Source organism: Protopterus annectens, chromosome 9.part0, assembly GCF_019279795.1.
Source record: "Protopterus annectens isolate FY-2018-M chromosome 9.part0, PAN1.0, whole genome shotgun sequence".
NCBI classification, from domain to species: Eukaryota; Metazoa; Chordata; order Ceratodontiformes; family Protopteridae; genus Protopterus; species Protopterus annectens.
The window spans coordinates 288591732-288615554 of record NC_056743.1 but is presented as its reverse complement, the minus strand read 5'-3'; the positions used below and the strand labels follow the sequence as shown (position 1 = coordinate 288615554).

At 41.1% G+C, this 23823-nt stretch overlaps 1 protein-coding gene across 2 annotated transcripts in view; it reads left to right on the top strand.

Moving 5' to 3' along the window:
- The window catches only part of USH1C (USH1 protein network component harmonin), a 3114702-nt gene that overhangs the window by 169471 nt on the left and 2921408 nt on the right, over positions 1–23823 (top strand). For both annotated transcript variants that reach the window (XM_044082874.1, XM_044082873.1), the window contains exon 2: positions 23046–23113. In XM_044082874.1, the coding sequence (XP_043938809.1) occupies positions 23046–23113 (68 nt within the window). The remainder of the gene's footprint in view (positions 1–23045; positions 23114–23823) is intronic.

The window sequence follows — 23823 nt, the reverse complement described above, 5'->3', positions numbered from 1 at the left end:
AAATGCTTACTCTCCAGCAGCTGCTTCCTGTGCTAGCCAAGGACTCCTGCTAGTCACACTAGACTTAAAAGAAGCTTATCTGCACATCCCCATGAAGGAATCTTGCAGGAAATATCTATGTTTCAGGGCAGGCTGTATGCACTATCAGTTGTCTGCACTTCCCTTTGGCTTATCTACTGCGCCCAGGGTATTCACAAAGTGCCTGGCTCCAGCCATTGCAAACTGCAGGCAGAGAAATATTCAAATTTACCCATACTTGGATGATTGCCTGATTTCAGGTGGACAGTCAGGAATTGCTACTTCAGCACCTGACATTTGTAAAGAGACTTCTAACTTCTCTGGGGTATACCATCAACGAAAATAAATCACATCTGATACCCAGCCAAAAGATTGTATTCCTGGGTGCAAGCTTGAAAACAACTTCTCAGATGGCATTCCTCACTCCAGAAAAGCAGGTTTATTTGACCAATTACTTCAAACTACTGGCTACCCAAACCCAGCTATCTGCAAGAAGAATACTGCAAACCCCAGGGTTCATGGCCTCATGCATTCTACTAATTCCATATGCAAGACTGCATATGAGGAAACTTCAAGTGGTACTTAAAAAGTTTCTAGTGTCAACATTCTCAGGACCTGGAAACAGTAATTCCTATCATTCCTTGCCTAAGGACAGAGTTCCTTTGGTGAGCAGAGGCTTGGAACCACAACAAGGGACTCCATTTCACTCAACCCCCTGCCACCCAAACCCTATCAACAGATGCATCAGACTATGCATGGGAGGCTCACATGGCAGGCAAATGCATTCAAGGCAAATGGACCCCAGGGCAAATTCACCTGTATATCAATCAAAAAGAAATGTTAGCTGTACAAAATGCACTTACAGTCTTCAAATACCTTATCCTGCCAGGACAACTCCTGATAAAGACAGACAACACCACAGTTATGTGGTACATAAGCTGGGGTGAACTCATTCCTACCCACTCTGCAGGTTAGCCATGGTTCTGTGGAACACAGCCTTGAGTAATCAAGTGCACCTGCAAGCTCAGTTCCTGCCAGGCAAACAAAATTCACTGGCAGATGACTTAAGCAGAAATCTAATGGACCCACATGAATGAAAACAGGAACCCAACTCATTCAAACTTCTAATACACAGGTGGGGGACACCAGAGGTGGACCTCTTAGCTTCCTCAAAAAAACATCAACTGAGCAAATTTTGCACCAGAAATTCCCACAGCCAGGCATGGAAAGTGGATGCCCTATCCTTTACATGGGAAAACCTCTCAATCTATGCCTTTCCCCCTGTGCCCCTCCTTTCAAAAGTACTACTCAAGATCAAACAGCACATGCCAAGGACAATCCTTATTGCACCAGACTGGCCACGCCAGCACTGGTACCCACTCCTACACAGTCTGATAGCAGTGCCACCCTGGTAACTACAAACGACCCTGTCTCTGCTGTCCCAGCAGGAGGGACAGATTTTGCATCTTCATCTGCAAACCCTGAACCTGGCAGCCTGGCTTATTCCCTGAATACATCACCAGCAACCCTCAGCAAACAGGTGCTGCATGTTATTCTTAAGGCCAGGAGGCCTAGTACTAGGACATCCTATTCATAAAAGTGGAAAAGATACTGTTCTTGGAGCCAGTCTCAAGGAAAGGACACATCCGTGCCCACCTTACCTCAAATCCTAGATTATCTAGCAGAGCTGCTCCACAAAGGCCTATCCTTCTCATCAATTAAGATTCATGCCTCTGCCATCTCATCTCATTACAATACTAAGCCACCCCTCTTCTCTCACCCTTTGATCAAACAGTTCCTGAGAGGAGCTAACAATTTAAGACCCCCAAGGAGAGCTCCCACTCCTGCCTGGGACCTTAACTTTGTACTAGAGAAGCTCACGCTCCCCCCTTTTAAGCCTGCTGCTACAGCAGAGTTAAAATTCCTCTCTTGGAAAACAGCGTTACTTCTAGCTGTCACTTCAGCAAGAAGAGTGTCTGAGTTACAGGCCCTTATGGCTGTGGAACCCTTCATTATCTTCCATGCAGACAGGGTTTCCCTCAGGACTAACCCATCATTTATGCCAAAGGTGGTATCCAGTGTGGCTTTAAAGCAATCCATCCATTTACCAACCTTTTTTCCTAATCCTCAGAATAAAGCGGAAATGATCCTGCACTCCTTGGACATGCACAGACAGCTCAGGTTCTACCTTGACAGGACTAAACCTTTCAGAAAATCTGACCAGCTGGTAGTCCGCTTTGCTACAGGGGCAGAGGGCAAGGCCATTTAAAAGCAAACCATTTCTAAATGGATAGCACACTGCATCCATTTCTGCTACAAACACCATGGAAAACCTACCTCACAGGGGATCAGACCTCATTCCACAAGGGCTACCTCAACCTCTACAGCATTTCTTAGGGGAGTCCCTACCAGGGACATCCTGGGAGCTGCAACCTGGAGTTCTGTACACACCTTCACCAAGCATTACCTCTTACCTATATTTCTAAATCCAGAGCTGGATTTACCACAGCAGTCTTACAAGGCCTGCTAGCTAGCCCTAATACTTCTTGGCTGCCTCCACCCTTTCTCAGCTTTGGGAATCAACCCAAGTGTGATGATTGCAACAGTGAAACACGAAGAACATAGTACAGTTGTGTACAATTACCATAAATGTAGTTGTTCGATGTATTCACTGTTGCAGTCCAGGTTACCCTCCCTCCAGCCCTCTGTCTTTTCTGTACCTTCTACCTATCCTCTTTTTTGGCCATATCTTGTGGAAATGGTATTTACTTTTTACTGCAGGTGTTCCACACCATGTGATTGCTTCCTATTTTGGGGGCTCCTGACATCTGGGGCAAGAAAAACCTATGTAATGGCATCGGCTGCAGGTTTTATACCCCTAACGACCTGTTGTCATGGAAGAGGCGATAGCATCTGACGAAGATATCCCAAGACTCTGGTATTTGGGCCGACTGAGGGCTACCTGCAGGCAGATAACCCAAGTGTGATGACTGCAACAGTGAATACACTCGAACATCTACATTTATGATGTGTACACAACTGTACTTTTCCTCCTTGGAATCTTAATTTTGCATTAGAAAAGCTAACACTTGCTCCATTTGAATTAGTTCCTCTTACTTGAGTCTCTTAAGATGGAAAACATTTTTAGTGGTTACTCTGAACTGCAAGAAGAGTATTTTTATTGCAAGCTCTTAGGGTTGGTCAGTCAAGGTTGGTCAGTATTATCTCATTTTCCACATAGACAAGGTTTCTTTGAGAACTAATTCTTCTTTTATGCTTAAAGTAGTACTTGAGTGTACATTGCCAAGTCATCCATCACCCAGTTTTCTTTCTTGAATCTAAAATATGGGAGAAAGGTACTTTATATCTTCTATCTCCAAAGATACCATCTTGACAGAACAAAATGTTTGAAATGTTCTGATCAGTTGTTCATTTCTTGTGAAGGTATGAAGAAAGGACAGTCTGTGTCAAAGCTGACTATTTCCACATGGTTGTCTCAGTCTGCTAATTTTTGTTATTCTCACCACAATAAAACTATTCCTGGTAGTGTCAAGTCACTCTCTCTAGCAAAGCCTTGTCTTCACCTATGGCTTTTTGGAAAGGGTTGGACTCTAGAAGCATTCTAGAATCAGCAACGTGGTCTTCTTTACATACCTTTACAAAGCACTATAAACTAGATTTCTTTTCCAGGTCTAGGTCAGGCTTTGCTAGGACAATCCTCTTGGGGGCTTCGGATATCTACCCTTATAACTAAGGCTACTGCAGCAGTGATTAATATGAAAACATATTATGGTTATGTAAGGAAACTTACCATAATGGTAGTTGTTCGAATGACTACTGCTGCAGTGGCTACTCCCTTCCTCCATCCCCCTTGTTTTTTTTAGTGATTTTTTTTTTTATGCCAGGATGTGGACAATTTAATTTTTTATTTTTCCTAGCAGTGTTCTCTCAGGGCTCAGCCTACTTCTCTCATTTGGCATAAAAGTGCTGAAGGGGTTGGGGCCCAAATCTGTCTTTTGGGCAGCTCAGATTGAGCTAATGATTTGAGGACGTGGAAGGTGTCCTGAAGATTTGGAAGCTGTGTAGCTATTAATGTCTTATGCAGGATATAATCTATATAATTTAGACTACTGCAGTGGTGATCATATGAACATTTACTGTTATGCTAAGTTTACTTACACAATTGTACTTTTTTTCCTTTCCTTAAGTTTCTTGTCCAAGATAGATCATTGATACCCGAGTATGGAAAACATGTTACAAAGTTTCTTTATTTTATGCAAACCCTTGTGCTTTTTAGTTGTTTGGATGACTAAGATGCAAAGTATGTCTTTGAGACAATTAAAGAAACAATTTGTTTTCTTTTTCTGTGTTTCTGTCATTATGTGTCTACAGTTGAATGTTGATTTAGGAGCATATAGTAGAAATTGATATGATTGTTTAGCTTATGTCGGAGTTGAATGAATACTTTAATTTGTTGATTGTGACAGTGTCTTTTGTGATGTGCTTTCCTTTTCAACCTGTGGAGTTGTCGGTGTGTAGATGTACATACTGTGATTCACCATTTTACTTTGATAGCATATATAATAACACACATTGTACATGCAAACCTGCAGAGATGAACAGTCACAGACACACGCCACCACCAAAAATAGAACCTAGCTGCTAATCATGCTGTGGCCGTAGGACTGACATTGGCAGAATTCACTGCAATATTGACTGCAAGTAATGTATCTTAACAACAGTACAGGAAAAAAAATCACCATCAAGATTGTGCATCAATAGTTACAACAGTAGAGAGGTTGCAGATGTCCATAGTTTGAATAAAAGGCTCCATGAGCTAGATGCAGTAATCACAGAAAGAAGTCTAGACATTTTGACAGCCAGTGAAACATAGTATGTGAACAGTTGTTCAGATCATCAGTATGCAAGATTATATAATGTAGAAAATTACCGTGGTAGGAAGAAATGTAAGCAAATCAGGGAGAGAGGATTATTGTTTGGTGAAATTAATATGCCAGATGCAGACCGGTAATGCCTTCACTTCTAAAACATCCAAAAACTGAGTAATTGCAAGTGTTGCATTCAGAGCAGGCATGAAGCAACTAGCACCACAATGGGTGGACTGATGGTGAACCTGATGCTGAGAAGTGAGGATGAACATCATTTTTAAGAACCTGAAGTAGGGTGTTGCGTGAGAGGGGAAACAGCTGTTTTGAAGCAGTTATACAAAAGCAGTAACACTGGACTTCAGAAAAGTGGACATTGTCAAGGTAAGGCATTGCTCAAGTATAGTGTTTTCAGAAACATTGGGGAGGAGATATGAGGATAAACTGACGCAACCTCATAAACACATTGTCACAGAAAGATTATCTGCAAATTAAGAAAGAAGCAAAAGAGACATAGTGGTTCTCAGTGGGGCTAAAGATATTATGGATGAGGACAGCATTCTGGAAACAAAGTTTGGATATATTCAGCTGAATCAGAATGAGGCAGAAAAAGTAATCAAAGCAATACATGCTTATATTGAAGGGAAATAATAGGTACCTTTATGAAGCAGGATAATTTTTTATGGTACATTAAGAAGTGTTAGGAAAACATGGCTGAGATGTATGTATAAATAGGCTTATAAATGTAAGCGAAATGGAGAGAAAGAGAGAGTGATAAAAAAGGCCAGAGATGCTGAGTGACTGCTTGTAAAAAATGAATGATAGGGAGTAAATACCAGCAAGTGTGTTCTGTTTAGAGGAATTCATCCAATGTGAGTGCAGAAGAGGTGGTCATGGAAGAGTGGTTAATTAAAGTGGTTAAATTACAGGGACTAGATGGAATTTACCCCTGAGTTCTTGGGCAGCTGAGGGAAGAGCTAGTAGAACCACTTGCAAGACTGTCATAATTCATGGAAGTCTGCCGTATTATCCATTGATGTGAAGAAAGCAGTGATGATCCCAGTTCTTGGAAGTAGAAACAGAACAGGTATGGAAAAGTATAGTTCAGCTACTTTGACCCCTCCTTGGTAGAGGAGCTGATGGAATTACTTATGGAGGAAGGCCTGTTAAGTAACTGGAAGCCAGAGGTTGTCACTGTGGGCAAGTCATACTAGACCAGTCTCAGTCCTGGATTAAGTACACCTTGGGTGGTTTTCAAATCATGGGCCTGTCACAGACTCTTTTTTTTTTGGACCACACATAAATGTTCATTTGAATGTAGCTTCCTGACTCAGGACCATTTGAACTCAGGTCATTATAGTACATCAGTGTATGTACCCATCAGTTACAGCCATGTTATCTATTTTTAATTTCTCCTTTGTTGACCATGTGAGTCCGCCTAGGCTAGAGACCTCTTTACAGGTCAGAGTCTCCCTAGGCTAGTGACCACTTTACAGGTCAGTCCCAAGGTGGTATTTATACTACTAGAGTACACTTCCCCCTACTCTTTTTCATAAGTGCCATGGAATCTTTTACATTTACCTGAGCTACCACCAATTTAGGAAGATGAAGCATCAGTGTAACGTTATCAAAAAGATGAAACACTCTGAGTGCAGCACGTCTTCATGCACTTGTGTTGGGAATAGAACCCACAGCTTTCTGATCTTCAAACATTAAAGACCAGCACACTACCAGTTGTGCCATTGATGTTTGACTGTGTCCATCTCTAATGTTCAACTGTGATATGAAAATGGCCACAATAAAGTATTCCAGCTTGCTTTACACAAATGCACACTAGTCCTAAAAAGCCATCTCATCCACAAAATGCCTCATACCCAGTTATAGCATCAGTTTTGACTATGCCTTCATCAGATATCTGATGGTGATAAACTTATTTTTATTTCAGGTGTGTGAAACACACATGCACAGTAGGACAAGCATTTCATCTTATTTCACACAAATGCACACTAGTCCTGTAAAGTTAGTCTCTGTAAACTGAGCAAAGAGGAGAGCAAGTAACTTTCATTCACAGATAGCCCCCACCCATACTCAGCAGTTATAATCCATTTGCTGTTTCATTTCATCTGATTGTTATAAAAGATACCTATCAACCTTTTAGCACAAGAATAGGTGACAAAACAAAAATGAGGGGGAAAAGACCCAAAATCACCAACATTTTTATTTATTTATTTATTTTACATTTGTTTACCGGCAAAGTTCGACTGGGATAAGACTCATTTTCATTGGAGGCCTGGAGAGAAAAGATCCACATATGGAGATTATACAAAAACCTATAAAAGAATTATACAAACCTTATACAAGAAATTATACAAAAAAAAAAAAATATACAAGACATACAGTACACCAGAGATTACATTCTGTGTTATTATAGCTGACATTTGTATTATACAGTCATTTGATATAATTTCTTATTGTAATGTAGACACTGTAGTTTCTCAAAGTAAGATGAGGAAGGGTTTGTAGGGGGGAAATTGGATAGAAAAAGATGAGGTTAGAGATTATCTAAACATAAGAGAGATCATAGATTATGAGGTGGTCAGGGAAGAAGAAAAAGTATGACTAGAAGCTATTAAAACTAGAAAGTTGGTAGAATAACAACTTTTACATTAGCATGCATTTTCTGAAGCATATGAAGTCTGAATCTCAGGTATCTGTCATTTTGTAGTGACTATAATCCTCAGTGATTTGCCAGAGACCATACATTCCATTTGGAACACACCAGAAATGTATACAAAATCAAGGGTATTCTGCTTAGTTGTGGATAGCTGAATGCTATGTAAGGGTCATTAGAAAAACCAACGTACACAGTTAACCGAATTGTAAAATAAATAAGTAATTAAATAATCAATGTATGTTGTTTCACATAAACAACAGCCACAAGTATTTTTATTTCACACCAGTGCACATTAGTCCTGCAATGACTGGTGGTTTACTGAGCAAACAACCAGAATAAGTTACTTTCATCCATAAACAGTCCCCCACCCGCACCCAGCACTGTCATGTAAACCTCATCTGTGATAAAAATATCTTTCAACTGCTTTGCAGAAGAGACAAGGACAAACCCACAAAATAAAAAGGCGTAATGGCCTAAAATCTGGGAGTATTTAAATATTGTTCTTATATACTTAAAGTTGCTAGAATAACAGTTTTGAATTAGCATGTATTTTCTGAAGGATATAATTTTTTAAAAGTTAAATGTCTGTCACCATTTAGTGACTGAAGTTCAGTGACTTGCCAAAAAAAAACATTTTGTGTGGCACAAACTGAAAAATCTTAGGGAGTCAGAGAAAGTCTCTGAAATTTGGGACACATTAAACTTTGTTTCACACAGCTGCCAGAGAATAAATAGTCAATATAGTTCAAATAAATGCACACTAGTCTTGTAAAACCAGATTTAAGTGTACTACTTTTGTCTACACCAACAACCCTACTCCAATTTTAGTGGCAGCAATCCTCAGTTGCTTGACAAAAAATTTTTTTTTGTGAGGCACAGACCAAAACATGAGGCAAATTTATAGACAGTCTTCTAAATCAGGAACAAATTCAAAATTGATTCATGCAGACTTTAAACTGAGTAAATGGAAATTTTCATCCACAGCCAGCCTGCGTACCCATACTGACTTCAGCTAGCAATCCTATATCTGGTTGTTTGCCTGGAATTAAAATAATAAAAAAAATACAAAAGACTTCCAAAAATCCACAAGGTAAGCCAAGGCAGATGTGATAAAAACCATTTTAATGAACGGTAAGCACTTTCATGCTCTCCTGAGCACTTCTTCAGACCATATAAAAAAATACAAATTCACATACACTGCTTATAAAATACATAGCATTTCAAACTAACCTATCACAGAATAAAATTACTTAAATAGACTCCGCCTTTTAAGAAAGGGTTTTAATGGGATAGAGGTATTCAAACCTGGTTGTGTGTTGCTGTGTAGCCTAATAATCCAACTGCTCTCTTGCTGTTCTAGAATGTTATTAAGATCTCCCAGTCATAGCCGGTTTTAGGCACCAGCGAACCCTGCGGTCGCTGGGGGCCCCCAACCACAGCAAGTTATCTTATCTTGATATTTTGTAACATGTCTGTCAAACCATCAAAAGCTAGTGCAGCAATCTTATATACTTAATAAAGCAGGTAAGTAATAATAACTCATATTTATCTCCTTCAAAATTCAAACATCTTTAGTTATAGTAACAGTATTTTGTCAAGTAACAAGCTTTACAATTTCATTAAATATTTTACCAATGACATAATGCCCCGGCCTAGTTAAGCCCTGATGGTGGACATCCTCTTCACTAAAATTAACAACATAGCCAGTTTTAGGTACCTACAACTGTGGCTGGAGGGGGCCCCTTAATCATCAGTGTCTGTGTGGGGGCACCACAAAAACTGTTGTTGGTTGGGGAAAAAATGTATTAAGTTTCAGTTATACTGTTTAACCTGAACAGGACTGTGATATGACCCTGTTAGGACAAAGCTGTAATGAACATAAGCAAAGTAAGCACTACAGAGATCAGCAGCCCGGGGTGACCGATCTCAGTGCAAACTGTGGAGTTTTAAGAAGAGCTGATGCTTCTAATCTTCAGAAATGGTTTCTCTTTCAGATTTTTATACATACTGGCAGAACAACTGAGACTGTAACTCTCAACATTTTTGCTGAAGAATTCTGTTCAGTGATAAAAATAATAGCATAATAAAGTCTCAAAATGAGGAACACATTTTATATGTTACTCTAATTCATTTAAAAAGTTACTATAATAACACATTTTGCATCAACATGCATTTTTTTAGACAATAATAAGTATAAAACTCTGATGACTGGATTTATTGTGACAGAGCAAAATTATGAGACAAAATCAGGAATATATGTGAAATCAGGGATAGTGATAGGTATTAATTTACTCCTTACTGAGGTAAATAAAAGTGACTTATCCTTGTTGCTGTTTGATGACTGCTAAACAGCAGTCACTGATCTTGCGTGGTAGTACTAGTACAATGTACTTGCTGAAATAAGTACAAAATTAGCATTGCTGTGATGTGTGTGTGTGTGTGTGTGTGTGTGTGTAAAAAAATATCACAGATTTTTATCAATGCACATATCCAATAATGCCGAAACACACACATTATTCTTCAGGGTATTGATAAAAATGTAGCTAACTAGTGATTATATTTCAAAAGTAAGGTATAAAATATATCCCAGAGCATTCAGACACTTAGATCGTCTAGGAATCTGGTGTTCCCCACTCCCTAAACTGTATTAATGGATACAGGAGGCTCCCTTAATCATCTTTGACTGTGGGGACCCCCAAAAAAGCTGTTTGTGGTTGAGAAAAATGACGAGAAAAAAATGCTTTCATTTTCTGATTGCACTCTTTAGCCTGAATGGAGTTATGACATGACCCTGTTAGGATAAAACTGATAATAGCCTTTGTCCTCAACCACAAACATTCTAAAATATCCCTGCGCAGATGTTTGTGTACAGAAATTTATCATAGGTTACGAGGGTGCTGGGGATTGTGTAGTCATCATTTTCCTTACTTTTCTAACAGACCTCAGAGGTATACAAAGAAGGTTATTTTAGCTCCTGTAGAGGCAGTGAACTGCCTGGTAGCAGCAAAGTAGAATACATTATTGCAGTCATTATGTATTTTCACTTTCCTCACAATCAAACATCAGGCACATATACAGCCGGTTGCCTTTGGGGGTTAGGATCGAAGAGTAAGTAGGCATGCTATGTATATGTATTTCAGCAGTCACTTGAAATATATGACTGTGGCCATTTGAACCTCTGCTCTCATCCCAATCTAACACCAGAGGGTTGCATAGGCAGTGACTGTCTTTTTGGGAGGATTAGGGAGGCAGGCAGTATTATATACTATAGTATTATAGACAGATGCTATGCTATAAATATAACAATTCACGTAGTTCTATAAATAATGGATGTACCACTATGTGTGGCAAATGCAATTATTCTCATTTATAGATACAGCGTCTAGTTTCCTACATCCAATCACACATTTTAAATACACTAGTAATTCTTATACCAATTGCTGTAGTACATATGTAGTCTACTTAGCTAGTTGTTTATCTTGTCGAAATTTCTATGTAGGAAAGACCAAGAGACAATTAAAGGAAAGGATACGTGAGCATTTATTAGCTATTAAGAAGAATGATTCAACAAATGCCCTAGCCTGTCATGTGAGGGACACGGACTCTACACATACATTCATGTTTAGAGTTTTAGAACAACTTAAGCCTGACAGTAGACTGGGAGATCTTAATAACATTCTAGAACAGCAAGAGAGCAGTTGGATTATTAGGCTACACAGCAACACACCACCAGGTTTGAATACCTCTTTCCCTTTAAAACCCTTTCTTAAAAGGTGGAGACTATTTAAGTGATTTTATTCTGTGATAGGTTAGTTTGAAATGCTATGTATTTTATAAGCAGTGTATGTGAATTTGTATTTTTTATATGGTCTGAGTAAGTGCTCAGGAGAGCATGAAAGCGCTTACTGTTCATTAAACTGGTTTTTATCACATCTGCCTTGGTTTACCTTGTGGATTTTTGGAAGTCTTTTGGATTTTATTGTTTTATTTCCAGTGGTACTTTGTTCCACTGTGGCATTTTTTGTGGTTAATAAAAAATACCTTGATCTGAAGTAGTTAACTTCATTTGATCAGCAACCTGTGAGTTACGGATCCGATATGGATCCGAGCCAGCAGCATACCAAGCAAAAAGATCCGGGCTCCAAGCCCCCCCCCCCCCCCCACCCATACTGCACTGCAACCTCCTTCCAATCCTCCGATCTTATTTGCCGCAGCTTCGCCAGCATGGGATTCTTGAGCTCCAGGCAAGTGTTAGGGGTTTTTTTTCTCTAAAACTCAGTTTGTGTGTGCCCTTTTTGATAATTTTGAGGTAAATTATTAATTGGCCAAGATACATATTGGGTTTTTCCGTGTTTGAAAGTTGAAAACTTTCTTTTAGTGTAGGCCTCCTTTCCCGCCCGTCGTGTGTGTGTGTATTCTTTAGAATGTCAGAAAGTGACTTTCTCTAAGTGCATAGAGTGTGGCCTACAAGCTGTCTCCAGCCGATGGTCACACTCTGTGTGTAGTTTGCTTTGGGGTGGCCCATTTGTCTTCCGGCTGCAAGATTTGTATGGCCTTCAACCCTCGAGCCCTGCGGGATTGCAGGAATAAGTTGATTCTGGTGGGTCTTCTACCCGCAGAATCAACTTATACTTCTTCCTCTTCAGCTTCCTTACCAGCCATGGCTGTGGCTGTTCAGCCTTCTGGCCCTTCTCCCCTGTCCTGGACTCACCCTCCCACTTTACCACAGGGAGAGAAAGAGGCCAAGAAGATTAAAGAAAAGCACAGGGATACAGAAAGACATGTGGATAAGGATAAAGACAGAGAGAGGGGCCGTAACCGACAGGCCAAGTTAGATCCAAAGGCCACTCCTCCTAAAGTTATCTCGTCTCCAGTAAAAGTTCCCAGGCCATCCTCTCCTCAGCTCCATTCACCATGTTTTTCTCCAGAGAGGGAGGAGGAGGCTAGACCACCCTCGAGGTTGTCTTTGCGTCAGCTCTCCTGGCCGGCGTCAATGGTGTCCTCCAGATCAACAGGAAGCATCTCTGAAGCAGACATGGATTGGATGATGCAAAGGTTTCTACAAATGCAAATGCAGATGGGGGTATTTCTGCCCCCCCCCACCTGGTGCGGGGAGTTCGGCTCCTTTTTTTGCCCCAATAGCTCCTTCTCTGATCCACCATCGGATATGGGAGTCTATGGATCCAAGGAGTCCCGGAATCAGGGGGTCAGCGCCGATGGTGCCTTCAGCCTCGATGGCAGTCATGCCCTCGAGTCTGTCGGATCCGCTTTCGGATCTGAGCTCTCGGAGCCGAGAGTTGGGCGTCGGATCCGGGGGGATAAGTGTGTCATTGGCTCTGTTATGGTCGGGGCATACCGTCCCATCGGGTCCGACTGTTCCAGCTTCAGCTCCGATCCCTTCGTCGGATCCGAGGGTCTCTGCTACCAGTTTCAGGGATGCTGGGTCTCCCACGGCATTCAACATCGTGGAGAGAGTTCTCTCTGGAGGATCGAGACCCTTCACTCTATCCTCGGGGTCCATCCCTGTTCCCTTGCAGTTGGATTTGTCTTCTGTCATCCAGTCCCCCCAGGGACAGCCTGTGTCCATTGCGCCCCAGGCAGTTACCTTGGAGGAACAAGAAACCATTTGTGAGCCCTCCCCAGGAGTCCATCCGAGGAGGTCCCACACAAACGCCAGTGTAAGAGGAGGCACTTGGACTCCCCCGATTCCCTTACTGAGGATACCGACTTGGAGGAAGGGGAAGGTTCACCCAAATCACCCCCCGAAGGCATCTCCTTTGGAGATATTATGGAAATCCTTTGCCGGGGGGGTGGTCCACCCAAAAACCTTCCTCTGATGGGTCAGTATTTCTGGAGCCATTTGACACGGGCCCATCTACCTCGTGGTTGTCCCCCCCCCCGGCCGACCCTCTGGTGGACCTTACCACCAGAGCGTGGAGGGAACCGGACACTGTGGAGCCTATACCCAAAAGACCCGACAAAATACTGAGTCCACCGGCAGATAGAGCTTCTTGGAACAAAGGTTCCCCGGTTGATGCCATGGTGGTGGCAGCGGCGGCCACAAAAAAGGAACTCGCCCAAGAAAGTTCCTCAGTCCACCCCCCAGACAAGGAGTCCAGGGCTATGTACCATCTTGGAAAGCAGACTTTTGCTTCAGCCACCTTTGGTATAAGAGCGCTGAATTACTTGGCCCACGTAATTCGACTGCAGCGAGACCTCGTGAAAGAGTACGCTGAGTCTTCCCCGGAGTTCATGTCGACTGAGGATAAACGAACCTTCTCGGCTCGTATGGCCACTCTCAAGTCTGTGTCTAATACGTCCATGAGTTTACTCTCTCGTGCCACTGTGGGAGTCGCTAGGGCTAGCGGGTCTGGCATCGCCTTAAGGCGTCACTCCTGGCTCCATCTTTGCAATTTCTCGGAACCCTTCAAGGCGTCCTTTGCTCACACACCCTTTGATGGCTCCACCCTGTTCGGGAAGACTGTCTGCGATACGCTTGTCCAGAGCGAGAAAGACGGGAACATGCTGTCAGCCATCGGGATCCACTTCTCTAACCCTCAAAGGTCCTTCTCCAGGAACCAGCGAGGACAAAAGAAGCTGTGGTTCCAGAAAACTCAGCAGTCCCGGAACGCTCAGCACTCCTCCTCCCCCAGAGGCAGAGGGGGACAAGGTGGATGCTGGCCCAGAGGCAGAGGGGGGGCCTAAGAACTTCGGGTCACATGAACCTTTTTCAGAGCGACCAGAGCAGCAACCCTAAGGGGTTACCTGACTGCTCCTCTCTGGAGGCAGTCGGGGGGGCATTTTTCGATGCACCTAGCCCAATGGGAATCCATCACGACAGATCGCTGGGTGCTGCGAATAATATTCAGAGGCTATTCTATTCTCTTCATAAACAAACCCCTTTACACAAGGCACCTCCCAGATGTCCCACTCACTCAGAGGGAGGTAGCAGCCTTGGAAATACAAAAACTACTAGAAAAGAGAGCCATCCAGCAGGTACCCCCAGACCAGTCTGGATCAGGCATCTGTTCCAGTTTCTTTTTGGTGCCAAAAAAGACGGGGGACCTAAGCCCGATTCTCGACTTGTCTGCAATGAACCTGTTCATTGCCAAGGAAACATTCCGGACGGTCATACTTCAATCCATCCTGCCCTTCCTGCAGGAGGAAGACTGGTTGTGCTCGAGAGACCTCAAGGATGCATACTACCATATTCTGATGGGCAGCCGATCCAGGAGGTTCCTCCGCTTTCAGCTAGGGGCCAGTCATTATCAATTCAGGGTCCTACCCTTCGGTCTCACCACAGCCCCCAGGGTGTTCACTAAGGTCATAGCAGTTGTAGCGGCCCACCTGAGACTTCAGGGCATTCACGTCTTTCCGTACATGGACTGGCTTCTCATCGCCCCCACCAGGCAACTACTCTTGCTAGCCAGAGATTTCTTTCTCCGGATATCACCTCGGCTAGGGATTACCATAAATCTAAGGAGTCTTCCCTTCAACCTGTTCAAGTGTTAGACTTCACAGGGGCGAGAATTGATTCTTGCCAGGCCAGGACATTCTTAACCCCAGACAGACTACACAGCCTGACACTTCATGTGTTAGTGCTCCTGCAGTCCCCTGCACCCCTTGCAGAATTAGTCTTGAGAGCCTTAGGGTCCATGGCAGCAGCTATCAACCTGATCCCTTGTGCTCATCTGCATATGAGAATTTTACAGTTGACGTTTCAAGTACAGTGGTCAGTTCTTCATCAACCTCTAGATTTTCCGATCCCTCTGAGCAGAGTGTGCAGAAATGCTCTCAAGTAGTGGCTCCAGTCTCGGAATTTGCAGGAGTGACATCCCTTTCTTTTGCCCCATCCCCAAGCCATGGTGACCATGGACGCCTCCCGCCTAGGGTGGGGGGGGGGGCATTGTTTGGGCAGGACTTTTAAGGCACGTGGACTCAAAACAAGACCGTTCTGCATATAAATGTCATAGAGATGAGAGCAGTCCTTTTTAGCGTTGCAGGCCCTTCATGCTTATCTACCTCTGGGAACTATTGCGATCCAGTCAGGGAATATGTCAGTGGTCTGGTATATCAAAAAACAGGGAGGAACCAAGTCTTATCCCCTTTGTCGAGAAGCTATGAGAGTCTGGGAATGGACGATCTCCACCAACCACTTTCTGATAGCAACGCACATTCTGGGTCGGTCCAACATCTTGGTGGACAAATTGAGCAGAATTATCCTTTCTCCTTACGAGTGGTCTCTGAACCCTTGTGTAGCGGAACAGATCTTCCTCAAGTGGGGTCAGCCTTGCTGCGATCTCTTCACATCGCCTTTCAATGCAAAGTGCAGCGAGTTTTTCGCTCTAATCCCCCAGAGGAGGGAAAGCCCCAGAGCCGCTCTTGTTCATGCTTGGCCACCCGGTCTTCTTTATGCATATCCCCCACTCCCGCTCATGATAAAGTTCTTACAGAAAGCTCACTGGTTGGGGAGCAGATTGATCCTCATAGTCCCATTCTGGCCTCGTCAAGTCTGGTTCCCCTGCGTATGGTCTCATCTCATAGCTCCACCTTGGAGCTTGGATCCCATTCCGGATCTAATTCGTCATCCCTCTGGAATGCTTCCTCCAAATCTGGACAGACTGCAGCTCACAGCTTGGCTGCTCCAGTTCCAATAATTGCTAGGACTTCCGGTATATCTCCTCCTGTTAAATCTATCTTGGTTGCAGCACATAAATCCTCTACCAGAAAAATTTATTCTAGCAAATGGAAATGCTTCTCCATTTGGGCTTTACAGATTGATCTATATCCTTTTACCGCTCCAATCCCAGTGGTATTAGACTTTTTGTCTTGTATCTTCCAGCAAGGAGACAGCTCCTCCACAGTGAGGGTACAGCTGGCAGCTATTTCTCATTTCCATGTAGGAGACAATTTAGGCTCCCTCGCTGCTGGCAGAATTTGTAAGACCTTTTTGAAAGGCACTTTTCTTCTTCGACCCCCTATTAAGAATCCGTCACCACCATGGGATCTGACTGCGGTTCTTCATGCCTTAGTTGCACCTCCTTTTGAGCCCTCAGCATCAGTTGACTTAAAATTTTTGTCATGGAAGACTGCCTTTCTGGTAGCTATAACTTCAGCAAGGAGAGTGTCGGAGCTGCAAGCTCTTTGTATGAAACCCCCATACCCTGTGTTTCATAAGGACAGGGTGTCTCTCAGGACTAATCCATCCTTTCTTCCTAAAGTTACTACTGAGACAAATATTAATCAGTCTGTTAATTTGCCTGTCTTTTTCCCTAATTTTCAGAACAAAAGGGAATACAAACTTCATTTGCTGGATGTTCACAGGCAGTTAAGTTTTTATTTGCACAGGACGGCGGCCGTTCGCAAATCTGATCAACTTTTTGTTTCCTTTGCTAAGCCCTTTTTAGGGAAACCAGTTTCAAAGGTGACTCTGGCTAAGTGGATTTCCCTTTGTATCCTACAAGCATACAGAGAGCTTGGTTTACCAGAACCAGTAGGAGTTCATGCCCATTCTACACATTCTGTGGTGACGTCTGCAGCATTCTGGTCTAGAGTTTCCCCTGGATGAGATTTGCTCAGCATCTACCTTGGCATCTTCTCACACCTTTATTAATCATTATAAACTGGATTTGGTGTCTAGAGGAAGAGCTTCTTTTGGCTCTGCAGTGCTCCGAAATATCCTTCCTTAAGGGCTTCCCAAGATTTCGGGTAGCTGGGGACTCTGTCCCACAGGTTGCCAATCAAATGAAGTTAACTACTTCAGATAAAGAAGTTATGTACTCACCATAACGTTCCATCTGAGTAAGTAAACTTCATTTGTCAGCAGCTGTCCCCACCGCCTTCCCCCTTACCTTGGTGTTTTTTGCTGAATTTGATGTGCAGAGTTCACGAGTTAGAGGTTTGCCCTTGGTTTAGGGGTCTCAGGTTAGTTTGTTGGTGTCATGTATGGAGTGGCAAACTCAATCTGAGGATTGGAAGGAGGTTGCAGTGCAGTATGGGTGGGGGGAGGAGCTTGGAGCTTGGATCTTTTTGCTTTGTATGCTGCCGGCTCGGATCCGTATCGGATCCATAAACCACAGGTTGCTGACAAATGAAGTTTACCTACTCAGATGGAACATTATGGTGAGTACATAACTTCTTTTTTACCACAACCTTCAGCAGTCCACAGCTCTTCACTGTGCTATTTGACGAACCAGGCCCTTCACATTGACTTCCAAATGAATAATTCGAAGGCAACAACCAAAAGCTACAGCATTATGCATAGGATCACAGGTGTTCATTTATTTATTTTTACGTAAATAAGATTTTATTTACTTATAAATAAATTAATTCATTAAGCAATGATAGTGATCTGTGTTGGACTAGTACAAGTGACAGTTGCTGTGAGTATACAGAAGCAATATTCTCACAGTGTCTGTCATTTTGTGCTTTCTTTATACTAAAATTAATGCTCGTTATGTTAATCATATAAGCTACTGAAAATGAGTTAGGAGTGCTGAACGTAAAAATACTTTTTTAAATTAAATTCATTTGTTGGCTGACCATGTGTCCCCTGGAACTATGGGCCCTGGGCAAGTGCCCAAATCACCCCTTCAATAATCAACCACTGACCAGTCTTATAAAGCTTCTTGTCTGAATAAATAAAATAAGAAGCTAGTCTATGTCAGTGACATTCGATGTGGTGACTAATATTACCACAGAAATAATTACCAGAAAACCCAAATAGCCTTCAAGTGGTTGTCTGTGTTACCCAAAAGAGCTGGTTGCATAACACATCATACTAAAGGACTTTAAAATTGATATCTAAAGATGAGAGATATGAATGACTCTATGAAGTGCTTTCCAGTAAATGTATGGAATCAAAGTTGCATAACTAATGTAGTAGGGCTTTGATTAGTTGTTTGAATAAAAATGAAGGCAAAGTATAATTTTTGGCTATAGAGTTAAAACAATAAATATTTATTTAACCAGAGGGAAAAATGCATATCACTTAAACCAAGTAATGTGGATCAAAAGTACAGTAATAATCATAGCTAACACATATTACACTGAATGCTGCTCCAGTAGTTAAATAATTACTTGTCAACTTATACAGTTTACTACTAGATTTCATTGCATAAATATGTAGCATCTGCTTGTGGTGTCTGTTTATTTTACAGCCCTATTTAAGCCATCCTTTCCTATTGGCGAAGTGCTCTAGAACCTAGGTCAACTTCCTCTTATTTCATCCCTATATTAGACCCGGGCAACCACTAATTCATATTATCTCTTGTCTCTCTTTACCCACATATACCCGTTCTTCCTGTTGAGGTAAATAATCAACTAGCCGAATAAATTCTTGAAAAGTCTGTCTGTTTTAGGGTTCCCAGTTTTGCATTACAGCTCTTCTCATTGTTGCTGCTACTACCATCAAGTCCAAAAACACAGTCTTCTGTTTTGCTAAATCCTTTGTGTTATGATCCAGCAGGATTACTTCCCTAGTTAAGCAAAATTCTCTCCAGAATATTTCAGTCAAGTTTCTGCAGGTTTTCTTTTTATTGATTAATTTCTTGACATTCCCAGAACATTAGATTCCATGTACCTCTACAAGTTTATAATATCTCCATCAACTGCAGTCAGCCTGTGGAAACGCTTCTTAGAATTGCTTGAGGGTAAAAATATATATTATACCATGACCACCTATTAATATTCCAAAACGTGCACGCTGATTGGCCAGCGTGCACGTTGTAAATCGACTTATACTAATGGAAAAAGGTCCGGTCGCCCGGACTTTTTCCATTAGTACAAGTCTTTTTTTTAAAACACTGTCTCGCTATGTTAAAAGAGTTTAACATAGCGACACAGGTTTAAAAAAAGCAACGGAGATGTCCATTGCTTTTTTTAAAGCTGTCTCGCTATGTTAAACCCATTTAACATAGCGAGACAGGTTTAAAAAAAAAAGCAACGGAGAAAGCAAGATCTCCGTTGCTTTTTACTGTTTCGCTATGTTAAATGGGTTTAACACAGCGAGACAGCTTTAAAATAAGCAACGGACATCTCTGTTGCTTATTTTAAAGCTGTCTCGCCATGTTAAACCCATTTAACATAGCGAAACAGTAAAAAAGCAACGGAGATCTTCCTTTCTCCGTTGCTTTTGGCCACAGCTCTGATGTACTGTGTAGGCATGCGCAGTACATCAGAACTGCCGCGGATGCCAGACAGCTGCGGAAGGGCAGCAAAGAGGCATTATACAATGCCATTATTTAAGAAAAGTAATTGTTTCTTTTCTTAAATAATGTCATAGTATAATAGCAATAACCACTTCTGGTGGTAATGTGGGATTTAACCACGGTTGTCTTTGTTTGGCCGGGACCAAACCACGCCAACCGTGGTTAAATCCCGCATTACCCACACCCAGGCGTGGGTTATTGCTATATTGAAACATTCCCACAAAAAAAATTCTATTCATAGAGTATCTCAGGACTTGGACATACCTTTACTCAGTCTTAGCAACTTAGGGTGGCTTCTAATTATGTCACCAAAACCTGTTTTGGGTTTTATATGGTTCTGTTTTTCTTGTTGCACTAATCAGTATGATCTGTTTATTAATATTTGCAATGATAGATCTCCCCACCCCTACTTCTAATTAAAAAAATAAATAAATAATTTGGTACCTGACCGTCCTGTCTATCCAAATTCTTTTTTTTTTTTTTTTTGGCTTGCAATCATATAACTAAATCTGTTTCAGTCCATTAAATCGTAAGCACTTTTATCTTTTTTTTTCCCAATGGGAGCACTTTTCCTGTGTCTTCAAGTTGTTTTCAATCTGTAGATCTGTACTTGATTGCAACATGTACATAATCTCTGTCACTTTGTGTATATAGTTTAAGAACCATATCTTGTCACTTTAATGTCTCTGTGATTCAGCAATTCTTTTTTTTTTTTATTTATCCAGACAGTACTTGCTTACCTTTCTGGAGATTATTTCATCACACCCCAAAAAAATGAAGTCTTTCATGCAAGCAAAAAGCAGCTCTGCCTGTGTTTCAGTCAAATGCTTCTGCTTTGCCTGACAAATCTCAATATAAGGGAATAAAATGCTTTGTCACTCTTCTCGCATGGTGGAGGAATTGTAGTTTGTCTATCACAGAAAAGCATAGAAGATAAACAGTATATATGTTTTTCCACAAGGCCATTTCTGGTCTGGTCATTCTTTTTTTTTTTTTTTATCAGGATGAGTAATAAAATGGGGTCTAAGATAATTCTTCAAAATCAATTTCAACAAATAAAACTTAAAAATAAAGTGACCAGAACAAGCAATCAGATTCCAAGATCAGCAATTCCTTTGTAAAAGTTACACAGCCCCCTCCATATACCTGTCATTCATTCTGTTTAAAATAACCAATCTTGACGTCAGTGCATGTTAGGGTGAAGAAAACAAATGTGTACACTACTTGGGTTTCAAATAAAAGTTGCAAAGTATAATAACTTAAAGTCTGCACTACCTAATAAAAACAGACTGGTGGTAAGATAGCAAACTGGCTGAAAGACAGAACCCACTCAGTGCAAATTGCAGGCATATCAACAGAATGTGTGACTCTCAGGACATAGTGCAGGGACCTCTTCTTTTTCACCTTATGTTCTCAGATCTAGTACACTAGTACATAGGAAAGACCTTGGGCTAGTGAAGTTTGTTGATGACTGGAAATTTGGAAGTTGTGGTTAAGTTGCCTTCTGACACACAAAGTCTCCAGCATGAACTCTCCCTAGTAAGTCATCCATGAAGAGCAGTCAGACCATTCAGCCTTTACTTTGTGGTCAGTTATTTTTTTTTTATTAAACAAATAAGTGAATCTGTGTTTTCCAGACCCTTTTTAGCCACTACCTGTCCAACAAAGGCATGAGTAAATATCTAACATGCATACCAGAATCCAGGTGACTGATACGCAGGACATAGGTCAACTTTTTTTTTTTCGTTGGCCTTTCAGACAACAGCATCAGTAAATCAGGTGGATGGTGAGATTTAGGCCAAATCTGGAAGTGGTCAGAGTTGTCCCAGCTACAGCAAAATAACATGTGCAAACTGCAGAATGTGTTAGGAAGCCATGTTATGTGTGGCTGTGCGTTTTTTTTTTCTTTTATCTGCTGTGCCTTGAGAATGTTTAGAAGTTGCACATGGAATCATGACTGGGTGTTTAATTGCATGCTTAGAAGATTGCCACCAAAATAATCATACCTGTAACCAGGTATTTGTTTATGTTCTGACACTTTAATTAATATAATTAACTTATTAGCAAAAACATGTTTAAGTTGGCAGATGCAATTTAGCAAACAAAGGAAACAGATCAAATATCATTCTTTGTTTGCAATATTGAATCTTTTCTTTCTCTTTTCCTTACTGAAGGCTATGTAGGAGTGTTGCTAGTGTTACCTTAGTGTTTAGGAAAAAAGTGATGACTACAAAATTAAGAATAAGGGAATAAGTGACCCTTTCTCGGTTAAGCACATAGGAATGTATGTGTACCACTGTTTGGATGAGACAGAAGTGCTGCTGTTAGGTTTAAGAAAACCTGAAAAAAAGTGTTTTTATTGCAACTATTGCAAATACAAAGAAGATATATTTATAAACACAGATCTATCATTCCTGTTGAGCTACAAGCACCGTGGATGTTTTGAAAATAGTTTGTAAATGTAAAAAAAAGTTTCTAAATGTAAAAAAAAAAAAAAAGACTGTGTTATGTCTTGCTACTTTGTCTTTCAGTTTGTGCCATTGTTCCAGACTGTCATCATTCTGTAAGCTGACACTTGGCTGTACAGAACCAGTCAATGAATGAGGAGGTTGCTGTTAGCTTCAGCATTTGTAGTGCAGAAATAAGAGGTCAGATCTGTTTTTGGAATTTAGAGTCTTTAATATAGATCTTGGAATTCTGACATGAGCATTTGAAGTTGGAAATTATTTTTCATTAGAGTTATACTTGCAGAGGAATGTGTTACATAAATGAATGGCCAAAGAGATTTATAAAAATATTCATTCAAGAATTCTGCCACTATCAGGTAGGAGATTGTACAGTGATATACAGCTTGTTTTTGTGTTGCAGTTATTTTTAGTTTCCAGTGCATGTCACTAATATCTTGTGAGAAATCGAGTGGTATTTTGGCTAGAAAGGGATATTTAAATAAAAAAAAAAGGATTAGTTGTGTAATGCTGTACAGGGGGCATATGTCCATGACCACATATGTTTGTCAATTTGTTATGTGTTTCTTGACTGTTTCTACCATAGTTGTCCATTTAGAAATTGTAGGAGCTGTGTATGGTTGTATTATATTCATGTTGTTAGAATCCACAATAAAGGAGTTTATTCACTCAGTGGTACACAGCATGATGTTTATGTATTTGGACTTTAGTTGTACAATGAAATCTTATTGAAAATGTATTTATGTTGTAGCTTAAAACTGTTGGCTTTATAACTCTGTTTTTTTTTTTCCAGGTTGATTCATTGATTGATAATGATGCAGAAAAGGACTATCTTTATGATGTACTTCGCATGTATCACCAGTAAGTACATAATGAACTGCTCTATACTGAACAGTGTGGTATCATACAGATTTTGTCTTATTCGTGTTTCATTAAATGAATATGGTGATCTCATTTTACATTTCAAAGAAAATCCCTGTAATATTATTTGTCAAGAATGTACACTGTATATATGGACTGCACTGAATTAGCATTATCATTATCCACATATTAAAAATTAGTTTTAATAGCAGAAGAAATATGTGAACATTATGTAATCATCAATTTGTAGCTTCTGTAGTATCTTCTTTATCAGATGCAGTTCAACTTTGGCATTTGCTGTTAAGTAATATGCTTTCTTATGCTTATCATTTGTATAATTGTATTTGTCTGAGACAGAGAGGGATTAAAGAATGATGCATCTCTTGACTAGGAACAATGAACCTTCTTATGTGTGTACCTCTAAGGGAGCAAGGTATGGACATTTGTGTTAACACATTTTCTTTTGGGGTAGCATGTTTTTCTTTAAAGTGATCATACCTAGAGGCAGGTTGTAAATTCATAGGATCATAGGAGGTTACTAGGCTAATGCTCCTGGGGTCCTTTCAAGCCTAGCCAAGAGTTTATACCCAAAAAGGAAACTTCAGTCAGTACCTGTCACCTCTGTCAACGAGGAACACATGTGGAACCCCTGGGACAAATGTGTGGTTTCCCATCCACTCATCAAGGTTGCGCTTGAAGAGGGTCAGCAA